Genomic DNA, 15,349 nt, shown 5'->3' with positions numbered 1-15,349 from the left:
CCTCACAGGCACCCGCTGCGCCCCAGCCGGGCCAGGAGGGGACCGGGGGCGACTGGAGGGGACTGGTGGCGACTGGAGGGGACTGGTGGCGATCGGGGAGGGCCAGGGGGGGCCGGGCCAGGGCGGAGCGAGCTCCCCGGTTCCGCCCAGCCCCGGAACCGCTGCGGGAGGCGGTGTGCTCGGCGGCCGGAGCCCGGCCATGGCCCGGGGCTGCGGGTAAGTGCCGCGACCCCTTGGGGCTGGGGGGGGGGTGCCGAGGGGTTCCCGGGGCTGGGGGCTTGGGGTGCCCCCTGGACGGGTTTGGGGTGCGCACCCCCAGGCAGCGGGGTGTCCCTTGTCGGGGTACGGTCCTTTGGCCCCGCTAGGTGTAGGGGCTGCGCCCCGGTCCCCCTGCCACTTGCAGGGTGTGGGGAGGGGGTCAGCCGCCCCGAAAGGGCTGCCCGAGCCCCGGCTCCAGCCACAGGTTGGGCTCGGAGGGTCTTTGGGACAGCCCGGCCACCAGCCCCTGCCATGGGTGGTGGTGGCGAGCAGCGGAGGTGCCCCAGGGAGCCCCTGGCCACCTTTCTCCTTCCCCCTTCCCTCTTGGGCTCCCTGGGCACCGTGGGCGATGCCCAGCGGGACGGGCACCGCAGCCCTGCAGCGGGTGAGCCGTGAGGCTCGCATCGGACCCAGGCACGCAGGAGCTGCCAGCAGGTGTTTTAACAGCTTGGCACTCAAGTTTGGCCCAAGGCTGGCCAGCATCACTGGTGCTGTCGGATACGGGAAGAAATTTCGGTGCTCATCGCCTGCTGCTCGCTCTGGAGCTGGAGGCACCTGGGGGTTTCGCAAGGGTTGGAAAATTGCGGAGGCTGTGCCAGGGGCTGCCCCTGGGTTCCCATTTCTTCCTGGTATCACCTTGTGGTGCTCGGGTGTTGGGGTGGGCTCGGGTTTCAGCCAGCCTCAGCGCCCGGGAGTGCTCCCAAAAGGGCACGGGAGTGCTCCCAAAAGGACGGATCTGCTCCTTCAGCCTGGGGTGGGAGCACGGCTCCGTGGCCACCTTGGCAAGGAGTCACCAGCTAGGGTCTGAGCTATCATGTGCCATGGGGGAGATGTGGAACCGAACGTGTCCAGAGGGCAGGGCATGGGACAGGGGACAGGAGTCATGGTGGTGGCGCTTGGGTCGGGTTTGGGGGGCAAAGCAGGGCTGAGGCACTGGGGAGGTGCTCGCACTGCAGCCAGGCACAAGCAGTATGCTGGGGGAATGTCCCCTGCCAGGGCACTTCTATTCCTGGCCACTCACTGTGTTTTAAAGCCTGTCCTGCATCAGAGATCGCTTTTTGCAATTGCACTTGGAAGGATTTCAGGGCAAGTTTGTTTAATTCGCCTTTCCTACACATGTGAGCTGGAGAGTTCGGCAGCTTGGAGAAATTTGGTCACCATGAGCATGACCTGAGGCATTGCGGGGGCAAGTTTTAGGCACCTACTGGGGGCATTTCAAGCATGTGCAGAGCTAAACTGAAAAACCAGCTTACTGGAACTTCATCTCACTAATCAGTGCACATTAAAGAGCAAGGAAAGATGACGAGAAGAGAGAATTGTCAGGTGTATTCAATCTTAAGACATCTGCCACCAGAATTGTCTCACTGTGGGCCTTTTTGCATTGCAGTCATGGTCAAACACCCGATGAGGTGTTCAAAGGTGTTTGGAGCATCACTCGGTGCAGGCAGCGTGAAGGAACAAAAGTGGGCTGCAAAGTGCCAGTTCCTGCAGTACAGGTGGAAGTATTTAAGGTTCAGCAGAGGGAATAGTGCAGCCTCAAATCTGTCTCTGCACACCATGCGAGACCTAGCAGCATTTCTGCAGTCCATGGATGAGCTCTATATTCACATATTTGGGGTTTGTCCTCTGGGTGCTCAGTGCTGCTTGATCCTGGCTTAGGAACCAGCCAGCAGCAGCGGGGTTGGTTGTTTCCTTTTGCTCAAAGCAGCTCCATTACGGTGCTGAATCATAGCTGTGCTTAGAAGCACAAGACTTTTTTTGGGAGGAATAATAATAATTTGGTATGGGAGCAGTGTGAGTTTTTTGCTTTCTGCTTCTTAAAAGCCTCTGAACACAGGTGGGACAAGCGTTTCCCCTCCCTTCCCACTCCTGCCGCAGGAAGGTGAGTCCTGAGCCTGAATCCCGAGGCTCTGGGATGCAAAGCCGACAACCCACTCACGCCAGCAGCACCCTGCGTGCTCTCTCCTTGCTGCTCTGATGCCTGCAGCAGCCACCACAGCAGGAGGGCTGGCTGCACGCGATTCCGTCACGGTGCCCGAGAAAACACGCCGGTGACACGCCGGTGACGTGCCAGTCCCCTCCTGCTGCCCGCAGGCACGTGCCGCTCGCAGCCTGCCCAGGGCACAGCCAGCTCCGTGCCCTGAAACCTCCCGGTGCTGTGGGGAGGACAGAGAGATGCAGCAGCATGGATTTTTGATGTGCTTAAAATACATCTGCAGCAGAGCCAGGCACCCCCGGGAGGCGATGGACAGGTAGGTGCCGGCACTGATCGCGTCCCCAGCGGGATGAGCTGTCTGTACCCGACAGCCAGGCGTGGTGGGGAATTTTCTGCTGTGTATTGGCAGGGAGGTGGCATCCCAAAAGCAGGGAAGCAGCTGTCGCTTTGCAGGAGGCAAAGTGACCCCCCTCTCCTGGCCTGTCCCCCAGCCCTTCAGACCAGGCAGCGTTGGGCCCTGCTGCGACCTAGAGCAGCTGTGCCCCCCCTTGCTGGTGCTGCCCTGTGTACCCCATGTGTCCCCCTGCCCCCCTGGCTCCTTTCTGATTCCTCAAAGAGAAAATAAACCCACAGAAGGGTTTGTTCATCCCAGCCCCTTTCAGACTTGGGCTGCAAAGTCCCTTTAGCTAGTCACAAGGACTGTGCACTCAGAGGCTTCTTTTTTTCCTGTAGATACTTTGCAGAGAAGTCATTTCCCCCTTTTGCCATCCTAATTCCCTGCTCTTTTAGGGGTTGGAAACGTCTGGCAGTGAATTCTGCAGTGTTTCATCTGCTTGACCCCTGCCAAGACATTCGGAGAGGTGGCAGCACCTTGCACCACCTGACACACAGTTTTCTGACATCCTGGCCTGGGAAATAAGTGCAGGCACCAGCACAGTTTGGATCTGACCCTGCCAGGGCGATAGGGACCCATTAGTTGTTAGTGACCATTTTTAAACCAGTGACCTCATTACGAAGGTGCTGGGGTTAGTGGTGCTGTGGGTCTCACAGCCCACGTTTAGCAGCGGTATTGGTAAAAATAGAACCGGTCGAAAAATGAATTTTTATTTTTACTCTGTAAAGTGTGCCCTGCTAGGGTGTTTTGCTTTCATCACAGATCAAGGCAAGGCGACTGGCTGCTTCCATGGAAAGGGAAGAAAAAGCTTTGTTTTTGGGTCAGCTGGGAAGCTTCGTCGCAGCAAGCTGCAAGCACGCTGCTTGGCTTTGCCGCCCTCCCTGCCCGTTTTCTTTTTTTAGAGGAGCTGGAGGTCACCGCAATGTCGCCTTGGAGCAAAATAACAAGTTTGCATTCCAAAATATGTTGAAACAGCCGTGGCGTGTGCAGGCAATTCTCCGCGTGTGAGGTGGTGGGCGTTATCTCAGGGGAGCGTAGAAGACTTACCTTTGGTCTGGGACAGGGACAGGGACAGGTCACGGGATGGTGAGCTGCAAATTTTGTTAACAAAGCAAAACCAAGGAGGTCTGGGCCAGCTACAGAGCAAGCTCCTGCTGGCCCCCAGCTGCAAACATTTCTCACAGCCTTCTTGGCAGAGCTGTGCCCAAGGAGGTGACGTCCAGACCTCAAGGTTCATCCTGGAAGAGGTGACATCTGACACAGCCCATCAGCCCCATGCACCAAAAGGGGTTTAATCCTACCTCAACCATGCTCTGGGCTGTCCCACCCCATGGACAGCTGCTGCGTTTACAGGGTTTGTGCTGCTGAAGCTCTCCCAGTGGCTCAATAAATTTGCCCCCACCACGAGTGCCTGAAACAATGCTGGTGGATGTTCAAGTTGCAGCCTGCACCAGTGCTTGACGTCTGGGCATCTTGCATGGTGCAGTGCTGCATTTTTGGGTGCTGCTGATTGCACATGTCAGTGAGTATCATTTTCTGTGGTGGGACAGTGCAGGATGGTGCTCTGCCTCCATGCAGGGCTGCCCGAGCCCTTCCTCCACCAAGCCGCAGAGGTTGGCTCAGCCTTCGCACTGGATGGGTGCCCCGGCATCCATCGTGTATCTGTTTGGGTGTGCCAGACCCACGGACAGCCGGGACCGACAGACTGGGTTAAGTCTGCTGGCTCGGACACCCAGGTTGTGAACAGCTCCAAGGCAGAATGGGGCCGAAAACCTTTCCTACAAACTGCATTGGTTCGCTCCTGAGTGGCAGCAGTGGTGCCAGCTCCTTCGCGTACATCACAAATTCCAGCCCATGGAGGGGGAAAAAGAAACTGCCTAAAAATAGAGCGGATTCAAAGTAGTTCATAAATAATAAAGCAGCCTCCTGAAAGGGAGATGGAAATCCAGCAAGTCCCTGGAGCAGGGGGCTGCTTTGTTGCTCTCAGTTTTAAGCGGAGATGAGGAGGGGGCCATCTCCACCATGGCAGGATCAGCCGTATCTGAGGCTTAAAATCCTAGATGAAATCTAGGAGAGACAAAGCCATTTATTTCCCTTTTCTCATCCAACATGACAGCTTTCAAAAGTCCTCTTCCCGGAATAATTTGCCAGTTCTGCTCAGTGGGTGGCTGCATTTTGTTTTCTCCCCCCTCGAGCTTCCCGGCCCCAAGATAACACACGTACAAGGCACACACTTGTCTCTGATAGCAGGAGCTCTGTCACTGGCATCCCAAAAATTCCCAGTGCAGAGAGGGAGGGAGCTCGTCTGGGCTAAGCATATGCTTTTAAATGTCTGGAAACACCCAGCCACTTGCACTGGCCCCATGTGTGTTGTTGAGGTGCTGGCACACCCACACGGACCCTCTCACCTCCCACGGGTGTCCATGCTGGTGGAGATGGGTGGCAGGGAAGCAGCTCCGATTTGGGCATCACAATGTCCCCACAGCATCACTTGGCTGTGCTGGTTGCATCAAAAACCCTTCTGTGAACTTTCCCAGCACCATCCCCACTTCTGTCCCCTCTAAACACCAAGGAGTGTTGCTGGAGGAGGATGAAGGTGTAATGCCAACGCAGGATCTCCCACCACCGCCTTTACTGCCTGATTTTGCTGGCAGCTGGGCTCGTGCTGGGGGGCGAGGATTCCCTTCCCCTCCTGTGGGCAGGACGTGGCCCTGGGTGACACGGGCAGGGTGACTGGAGCTGCTCCTGGCCGGTGAGTGAGGGCTCAGTGGGACTTGGCCGCGGGACAGGTCGTTTAGCTCTACCCACTGCCTGCTCAGGCTAATCGCTTCCTAATGCCGCCGTAATCCCATTTAAAGCGACTGGCAGCCCAGAAGGTTACAGACACCCAGCAGAAGGTGACGTGGCCAGGCTGGCGCTCATCCTGCCTGCCTGCATCCCTGCCTGCAGCCCCTGCCCCAGATGCCCCCGTGTCCCTGCTGGGCTCTCTCTGACCCCACATCTCTGCCCAGCAGCAGCTCTCTCAGGGATGGGGTGCGGGCAGCCTGCTCTGCTCTGAGCCTTCCTTCTTCTGACAGCAAGGCTGCGAGATCTGTCCCAAGAGCTGCTTCAAAACGAACAACAGACGCTGTGTAGTTCGCAGAGCCCGTGCCCAGTTGCTGCAGTGCAACCCTTCGGGATCACACCTGGGCAACTCTGTGGAGGGGAACAGGGGTTTGGGTGATGCTCAGGTCACCCTCATCCCCCACAAGCAGCCAAGCTGCTCTGCTGCAAGCCTGGGGCCATTTCGGCTGTAATGGGCTGGAGGGGGCCAGGAGATGATGGTTAGTCCTGCCCTTGCCCATGCCAAGCCCCAGAGAGCCCAGCATCCTGCTGGGCAGAGGCAGACACCGACAGCTCTGTGGCTCCTTTCCACCCCTGCTCCATCTCTGCCTGGTTTTGCTCCTTGCTCCCCAGTGTCCTGACTTCACTTTTCGCCTCTGAACCCACAGCGTTGTGCTTGGCTGAGCCTGTCAAGCCCGCAGCCAAGGGGAAGCCATGCGGCTCCTGGCTCTGCAAGCAGCCTCCTTCCCCGGGGCCATGAAAGGGGAAGCGGGACGGAGCCGAAAAGCTGCCGTGCTCTGCTGTGGCTCTTACTGCCCTGGGTGCTGCCCTCCGTGGGGTTCAGGTTGGGGACCCCACATGTTGGCTGGGGGGTGTCTTGGGGCCCTGTCTGCAGTGTCCCAACCCAATAGCAGGGAGGCATGGGGAGCTGCTGAAATCGAGATGGCAAAGAGGTGGCAAGAGATCCCTTGATTTGGAGGTTCTTCTGAGATGATTTATATCCTCTTTTTCAGAGACAGGCACTCCAGGGCTCGGTGGAGGTGGGAACTCCCAGTTTTCTTCTCTTGAGAACCCCGGGCTTGCTGCAAAGACATATTTCTTCCCACTCCTCTGCAAAAGAGTGCTAGTGAAAACAGGGCGCCATGTACACATTCCTGCCCGAAAACTTCACGCCGGTGAAGCAGAAGCCCTCGAAGGAGCTGAGGCCCATGCTGGGGGCCGTCACGCTGGGCCTCGTCCTGTTCATCGCCGCGGTGGTGGCCTGGTGCTACTACACGGTGTCCCTGCGCAAGGCGGAGCGGCTGAAGACGGAGCTGATGGACCTGCGGGCGGACGGCTTCGTCATCAGGAACCAGCACGGGGAGGTGGTGTTCCGCCTGGCCTTCCGCTCGGGGAGCCTGGACCTGGAGTCGTGCTCCAAGGAGGGCGAGATCCTGAGCTGCACGCGCTCGCACCGCGGGCCGCTCAACTTCTTCATCCAGACGGTGAAGCCCAAGGACACGGTGATGTGCTACCGCGTGCGCTGGGAGGAGCTGGCGGCCGGCCCGGCGGTGGAGCACACCATGTTCTGGGAGGACGCCCACTGGTACGGGGGCTCGGAGATGAGCACCCAGCACTGGCCCATCCGCCTGGCCGGCTACCAGGAGCCCGTGCCCTACGTGACCAGCGACGTCTACTCCTTCCGCGACAGCTTTGGCGGCATCCTGGAGCGCTACTGGCTGTCCTCCAAGGCGGCGGCCATCAAGATCAACGACTCGGTGCCCTTCCACCTGGGCTTCAACGCCACCGAGCGCACCCTCTTCTTCCAGGCCCGCTACAAGGACTCGCCCTACAAGCCCCCGCCGGGCCAGCAGCCCTTCCCCGAGCTGAGCTACCGCGTGTGCGTGGGCTCCGACGTCACCTCCATCCACAAGTACATGGTGCGCAGGTACTTCAACAAGCCCTCCAAGATCCCCGCCGAGAACGCCTTCCGCTACCCCATCTGGTCCACCTGGGCACTCTACAAGAATGATATCGACCAGGATAAACTCTTGAGATTTGCTGAAAAAATTAAGAAGTACCGTTTTAATTGCAGCCACATTGAGATTGATGACATGTACACACAGGCCTATGGGGACTTTGACTTTGACCCTGTCAAGTTCCCCAATGTAACAGAGATGTTTGCAAAACTGAGAGAGGATGGCTTTAAAGTCACCCTGTGGACTCACCCTTTTATAAACTACAATTCCTCGAACTTTGGTGTGGGGATTGAGCGTCAGCTGTTCATCAAGGAGCCGTCGGGGCGGCTGCCGGCCATGGTGGAGTGGTGGAACGGCATCGGGGCCATCCTGGACTTCACCAACCCGGCAGCCCGGGACTGGTTCCAGAGCCACCTGCGCCAGCTCCGCCACAAGTACGGCATCTCCTCCTTCAAGTTTGACGCTGGTGAGACCAGCTACCTGCCCAAGCAGTTCAGCACCTTCCGGCCGCTCTCGGACCCCAGCATCTGGTCGCGGCGCTACACAGAGATGGCCATCCCCTTCTACGAGCTGGCGGAGGTGCGGGTGGGCTACCAGTCACAGAACATCTCCTGCTTCTTCCGCATCATTGACCGCGACTCCGTGTGGGGCTATGAGCTCGGCCTCAAGTCGCTCATCCCCACGGTGCTCACCATCAGCATGTTGGGGTACCCCTTTATTTCTGCTGACATGATTGGGGGGAATTTTTTCCCAAATAAGACAGATGGTGCAGTTGAGATCCCAGACCGTGAGCTGTACGTGCGGTGGCTGGAGCTGTCGGCCTTCATGCCCTCCATGCAGTTCTCCATCCCACCCTGGCTCTACGACAAGCAGGTGGTGGAGATCGCACAGAAGTTCACTGAGCTCCACGAGTCACTGGTGGCCCCGCTGCTGCTGGAGCTGGCCGGGGAGGTCACCGACACTGGCGACCCCATCATCCGGCCCATCTGGTGGATCTCGCCCCGCGACGAGGCCACCCACAGGATCGACTCACAGTTCCTCATCGGGGACACCCTCATGGTGGCACCCGTCCTGGAGATGGGCAAGCAGGAGCGCGACGTCTACCTGCCGGCGGGCAAGTGGCGCAGCTACAAGGGGGAGTTGTTTGAGAAGACGCCCGTGCTGCTCACCGACTATCCCGTTGACTTGGACGAAGTTGCCTATTTCCTCTGGGTTTCGTAACAGCTCCTCCATCAGCTTTGGGATAACCATGCCTTACACTAGAACTTTGTAACAAATAATAATTCTAATTGCACATTTCATTTGGGTCTGGGATTGCCGAAGGGAATTAAATAGACTTTATTGTCCTTGGGGTTTTTTGTTATTTGGAGAGGTGTGATCTGATTTTTTTGTTTGTTTAATTTGGGGCAGGTGGGATGCTCTGTTTGGGTTACAGTAGGCAGAATTTTCTCTGTATAGGTGAGGAAAAAGTTGTCACGCAGTCAAAGCTAATACTTTTTTGGTTCCCAAGGATTTCAAGAGGGGAAGGTTGGTTAGTGCCTTGTGGGAGCGTTTCTTGTCCCATGGGTGCACCCAGCACTGGCATGGGGGTGTGTGATGTGGGAGGGTTGCTACAGCACAGCCTGCCTTAAGTTTTCTAATATGGCAAATATATTTAAAATGACTTTTTTAAGAGCAGCAAACAAGCTAGATTATATATATATACACATATACAGATTCATTTTCCCCCCTTTATTTTGGCACTGGACTAACTCTTGCCCCATGCTCCCCTTTTCCCAGGTACCAGGCAGGCCAGGTTACTCACATGACATGCAGGTATTTCAGCTGTACAAACTGCACATCGCTTGCTGGAGCAGCTGCATCTCCCCTCCTCACTCATCTAATGCCTGCTGCAAGACTCTTCCCTGTGTGTTTTGCCTCGGGTGTCAACACTGCCTCTTCTAGAGCAGCACCGTCCCTACCAGTGTGCCCAATCACTCTTTTTAACACATTTATGGTCCTGTTCTGTTACGCGATAGTCCTGCAGATATCATCTTTTTTTATCATTGTTTTTTAAGGACAGATGAGCTTTCAGGCTTGTTGCTGGCAGAAGGGCTGCCTGAAGCAAAGCAGATCTCCAGGGGTCTGTGTGCTGCTTCCCCGGGAACAGCGGGTTCCCGCAAGCGGCACGTGTTGTGGATGGATGCGATGTTTTGCTGCTAGCCGGCTTGCCGGTGGGTGGAAAACACCGGCTTTTGCACTGATGGTTTTGTGCCAGTGGGTGTTCTCACTGCACCCAAGGAAATGTTCTCATGTACCATGGAATTAAGCTAATAGCCATCTTCATCTCGTGTTGGAATTGAGAGATGATGTTGTTGTGTAGGGCTTTTTGGTGCAGCCCTCCTCTCTCTCCCGGAGATGCAGGGGTCTTCTTCAGAGTTTGGGCTTGCTGTTGGAGGCTTCTGGAGAGGATGCGGGGTGACGTGTTCCTGCACCCCCAATTCCCATTACTAGGATGGGCAAGACCTCAGCTCAGGTCGCTCCCATGGCCTCAGAGGAGATTTTCTCTGCATTTCTCTCCCTCCTTTTTCCGGATTCTTTTCCAGCTTTCCCTTTCAGTTTTGTGGGGGAGGAAGCACTTAGAGAGACACGGGCAGTCTCTGCTCCAAGAAACCACTAGCCTACTAGCAGGATTGCAGTCTGGCAGCTCTGCTCCCCAGGGCAGGACTTTCCTGGCCATGCCCCGGCTGCCGGCACCCCTCAGCCCATTAATTTTTAACGAGTTTGCACAGGATTGAGCTGTGTTAGCTGGAAAGGCTCAAGGCAAGGGGAGTACAGCAGCTGCAGGTTTTCTTACGAGATTGCATCCAGGCATGAGTCCGCCATCCAGGGAGATGGAACAGCATTTGGGGCAGGGTTCGATACCTGTGATGGTCTTTCTCCAAGCCCATCTCCTGCTCTGGGCTTGCAGGAGGAAGCAAAGGAGCTGTACCTTGTGAGGAGCTTGTGGTGGTGCCCAGGAGTAAACTCAGGTGCTTGGGGCAATATCTAAAGTGCTTTTATGGTTAGGAAGGAAGGGAGAAATTTTAATTTGATGGACTCCCTCCTCCTAGATCTTCAAAAGCCACCTGGACATGGCCCTGAGCAACCTGTTCGGGGTGGCCCTGCTTGAGCAGGGGTTGGGCCAGAAGGTCCCAAAGGTCCCTTCCAACCTCAACTCCTCTGTGAGTCTCTGACTCTGGAACTGACCCTGAGGTCTGGCTGGATCTGACCTGTGTAATTTGGTGGTTTGGCCTCAAAACGAGACAGGTCCCTGCCCAGTGGAAGCACAAGCATGTCGCAGGCTCAGCTGTGGAGGGCTCAGGTTTGCTCCCTGGCCGCAGTGCAAGTAGCGGTGCTTTTCCAAGCTAGAGACACTCGCTGGCCAGGAGCTGATCAGTTCTCCTGCTAGGATCCTTTTGTTGTGAACATGATGGGAGTGTCTGGAAGAGTACCTTGGTCCCCTCACAGAGGTCAAGAAAACAAAAGTCCAGTGTGGCCAGACCCTAGCAGCTTTGTGCCAGGAAAGCACCAACATTCAACAGGGCACTGTCAGGAAGGTCATGGAGGAAAAGTCTCCACTAGACATGCCATTCTTCCCCTTCCCTCAAAATAAAGAGTTTTATTGTTAGAGGTTTTTCTTAACTTGTTGTAAACGACTGAGATTATAAAGTATCCTTATTTTTCTAAATGCTGTGGTTAGGGTAAAGCTGGGAGGATGTAAGGGATGAAGCTGAGGAGCAGGTGGCTGCCCAAGGGCCCATATGGGAGGCTGTCCATGGCACCAAGTCTTCCCCACATTTTGGAGACAGGCTCAACAGTGCTGCCTCAAGCTATCAGAAGCTTCTAGGTACCCTCTCCGTCACGCTTTTTACCAAAACCAATATTTCTAACACTGTGCTGTAGCCCTGCAGCCCAGCTGGAGCATCCCTAGCACCTCACAGACCACAAGCGCTCCATGCACAGACACTTTGGGAACCTCCCCCTGGGGATATCTGTCTGGCTTACCCAAGGGTCGCTGTCCAAAACTAGTTTGACTCAGCCAAGGAAAAGCCCCAAAACGGGTCTTGGGGTTGGTTCAGCCTCTTCCAGTTGGCTCTGGCAGGTTGTGTCTGAGCAGCAAGTTGACGTGACGCCTGTGGGACTGGGTTTGGAAGCTCATGCCGTTGTGTGTCGGCTGAGTGGGTGCTGGGGTATCACACGCCTTCCTGAGTCGGACCGCAATGCCGGGGGGCTTGTTTTTAACCACTTTTCTAATTCTTAATTGTTATGAAAATGAGACTGTAACATCAATTGCCTTGATTGATATAAAACTTTGGAAAACAAAAAGAAGTTTAACGTGTCTGTCTATATGTAGGGCCAGTGTTTCGGGCAGATCTGGGGCTTTTTTCACCTCAGGCTTTACTTAAATAAGAACTGAGGCTGCTGGTTTATTTAAAACTTGTGGTCTGAAGCTTTGATGTGTGTTTTGAAGGGAGGGGCTGCCTACAACCACAACCACCCTCCTGCAGCATGGGCTGGGATGGGTCACAAATCGCCCTCCCTGGCATCCCCGTGGCAGGGGAAGAGCTGTGGCTAGGGGCTGGCCTAGAAAAAGCCACGTCCAGGTGACTCCTGCTGCTGCATCAGACCAGTTGTGACACCCTTTCTGCTGATTCTTTCCCCAAAAGTGCCCCTCAGTGCCAACCTCTGGGGGTAGCTGGTCCATGCTGACACAGAAGACACACGGTTTGAAACTGTGTGCAGGATGACAAGGCTGCTTGCAGCTTCCCATAGAGGCTTCAGAAATTCACCTGGGGCACTGCCTGTCCCTGCTGTCCCCAGGTCCCCTTCCCACGCTGGTCTGGCAGGGTAGAGGGGTAGTGTGGATGGTTTTGGCCATGGGAGCACCAGAAACAGATCATGAAACTTACACAACTCAGCTGATGGGATGAGGGGGACTTTGATTTGCTGCTTTTGCAGCAGAAGGCGTTTTTCCAACTCTTTTCCTTTGCCTTCTCCCCTGGGTCCAAGCAGTATCCATGTACCAGGCTGATGCTCACCCATGAGAGGTGAAGCTGATTCTGGCTGGAGACCTGGGACAGGCTGGAGCTGCCTTCAGCACCTGCAGCAGTCCTCAGTAATGCACAAATCCTCCCTGGAGTTGCTGGGATTAGAGCTGGATTGCTGTTGTTTTTTTCTGATGTTTTTGGGTGGGTGTTTTTGCATCCTCCTGAGAGATGGAGCTGTGTCCAGGAAGGATGCATGAGGCTTACATGGGATCTGCAGTACGCTGGGTCCCAGCAAAATGGGAGCTGGACCCCACTGATCATGAGGTGATGCCAAACCACACATTAGGCAGGGCTCAAAAATACATCCAGGGCTGTGCATTGCATGGTGAGGGGTGTTCATGGCCACATCCAGACCAAGAGAGGCTACAGCCAAAGCCCAACTCATTTCAAACCAGGTTGCAGAGGTGCCCACAGGTGCCAGTGGGGCAGTGACTGCTGAGCCACGGGGTCCTGGCTGGGAGCAGGTCCAGCCCTGCCTGAGATCACAGCTTTCATTAAAAGTAAGAGAAAAAAAATGGCAAAAAACTGCACACGTCCGGGAAGAGCTGTGGTGAAAGGACAAGCTGACAGCAACAGATCCCCTTCAGGCATGCAGCCAGTCTGGCAACCTTAGTGAAAAACAACCTCTTCCATCAAAACAACCTCTTCCATCACAGACAGTCCTGGAGTCCTGGAAAGCCATAATGCGGGGCTGGGCCATGCAAAATCCCACAGCCAAGTAGAGAAAGGCAGGGACTGGTTTTTGTTTGTTTGTTTTTAATACATTTACTTTTTTGCCAATGGGGATCGGTGATTTGTAGCTCAATGATAATCAAAGATTAAGGATAATAACCACCCCCCTCCAAAAAAAACATAAAGACAGCCTGGAGTGAGCGATGTTCCCATGTCACCAGCCCCTCCAGCAAGTACAACACTTGCTCAGAGCTGGGATTGCTAAAAAACAACCGTGACTAAAGCTCAGCAAGGCAAACCAGATGTTCCTCCAGCAGCGTGAAGGCCCGCCAGGGAGAGGCAGAGGGGGAGAGAGCAGGCAGGGGTGGAGATTTGGGGGGGGATTTTTGCAGCCACATGAACTTGACCTCTCCTTTCCCCAGGGGGATCTGCTAGGATCAGGCAGCCTGTATCATCCCCAGTGGGTGCAGAAGGTCTTGGAGATGCATTTTCCCCCCCAGCCTGTGATGCAGGAGGACAGCAGAGCCATGACCATGCACACAGATTATGGGGTAGAGGTGCTGCCTGATGGGGCTGGAGACTGGCTCCTCACCCCAACCAGCCTGGGCACCAGCAGGTTTTGGGTGAGTACCACATGCAATCTCAGCTTTTTAGGAACCTTTTTTCCTGCTGAAGCAACAGCCAAGCTTTGCTGGGGCCTACTGGGACACTTTGATCCCCAGGGGAGAAAAGCAATGACCCCGAACATCACCGTGACACTGAGCAGTGGCTCCCCTTCACACCCCTGGACTGAGGGAGGTTTGGTGGGTTGTCTCTCCCCATCACTACACCACCAGCATCACTGGGGCTGAGGCTGCTTTCTTACCTTGCTTTCAAGGACATCTACAAACCATCCTGGCTTGTCCTTTCCTGTGCAGCTGTGGCCGCATAGGGTCCTTGTACCATAATGGACCTCTGGTGGGACTGCGTAGACTGAGCACCAAATTAGCCCTGGAGTGACCATGATGCTCTAAAGTCCCTGTGTACTCATGATATGGACCAGCTCTGGGGCAAACCCCTAAAGAAGGGGGTTTTCTCCTGGTGTGAGCCATGCACAGTTTTACCTCCCCCAGGTGCCACCAGCAGCCTGTTGGGGGCAGAGAAAGAATCAGTCTCTTGCTTTGGGAAGAGGCATCACAGCCCAGAGAACTCAGAATTCTCCTAAACTCCTCAGTCACGTCACCTTCAAACTTCTCTTAATTTAGAAATGGGGAAGATTGGACCAAGACTGGAGAACATTTCAGAGCTAGCTCACTTTTCCCAAACCCACAGGTGCTGTTGAGATGCTGTCACCCAGAAGAAGTCATGTCCCGGGGCAGAAGCATGCCAACTGATGGACATCAGCACAGCTGGTGGCATGGGAGGACATCTTCCATGGGGAAACTGATGCAGGAGGGCACTTGGGCTAGTATGTTATTTATCCAAGCTCTCTCAGGAGGGCAATTTAAAGTCTTCCCTGGGATCTCTGTGGTGGACAAATTACACCCTTGCTCCCAAATACGGACCCAAACCATGAATGGATCCCATTAGTGGTCCTCACCCATGCATGACTTGCTGCTAGGTTTTAATCTTGACTGTCAGTGAGATCTCACCACATGCTTACAGGCTTGGCTGACTCCACACCAGGGACATGTTTCTCAATACTTCCTTCCATTAAAAGTGGGGGGGGAAACGTTTGCAAACTGTTAGCAAGTGCTAAAGCTTCTTTTTGCTTCCTTGGACAAATCAGTTCATGGGAAATACAAACTCTCCTTGCTGTACTGCATCAGCACCCATCCAATGTACAGGCTGAAAATTTGGTGCTGCTCTCTTTAGATTAATCACAGATTGTTTTCTGATTTATTTTTAGTTTAAGAAAATACTCTGCTCCAACGGCTTCCTTCACTAAGCAAATGAAAAATACAAAAATCTAAGGAGAAGGGCTGCAGTACCACTGGGTAACAATGGAGTCCATCTAATTATCATTATTCTATATAAAAAGTAAGTGTGCATGGCATTTCTTGATGGGAAGAGATTAGGAGTGGAGAATCTGTTTCTATACATTGTATTAGTCGTACTACAAGAGTCAAGACATTCATCCAATACATTTTAATAAGTTATTCTATAGCAATTGACACACTAAATAAAGGTCACAGTATTTTCTTTGAGTTCATGCTAATGTATTTCTACTTCAAAAGCTATAAATATTCCCAGGTCAATA

The 15,349-nt window shown here is 54.6% G+C and overlaps 1 protein-coding gene across 1 annotated transcript; it reads left to right on the top strand.

Annotated features, from left to right (window-relative positions):
* Positions 1 to 151: 151 nt before the first annotated feature.
* Positions 152 to 11,719, top strand: LOC311221307 (myogenesis-regulating glycosidase-like). The gene is made up of 2 exons (XM_084305190.1): positions 152 to 216; positions 6,425 to 11,719. Exon 2 carries the CDS (start codon positions 6,554 to 6,556, stop codon positions 8,588 to 8,590), a length of 2,037 nt encoding a protein of 678 aa, XP_084161316.1. The 5' UTR covers positions 152 to 216; positions 6,425 to 6,553; the 3' UTR covers positions 8,591 to 11,719.
* Positions 11,720 to 15,349: the final 3,630 nt, after the last annotated feature.

Source organism: Netta rufina (genome assembly GCF_964035555.1).
Source record: "Netta rufina genome assembly, chromosome: Z".
Lineage (NCBI taxonomy): Eukaryota > Metazoa > Chordata > Aves > Anseriformes > Anatidae > Netta > Netta rufina.
This window is presented reverse-complemented; position numbering and strand designations above follow the sequence as displayed.

What these genes read in the sequence shown, in the direction of transcription:
- LOC311221307 (XM_084305190.1), top strand. Translation starts at nt 6,554, where the DNA reads ATGTACACATTCCTGCCCGAAAACTTCACGCCGGTGAAGCAGAAGCCC.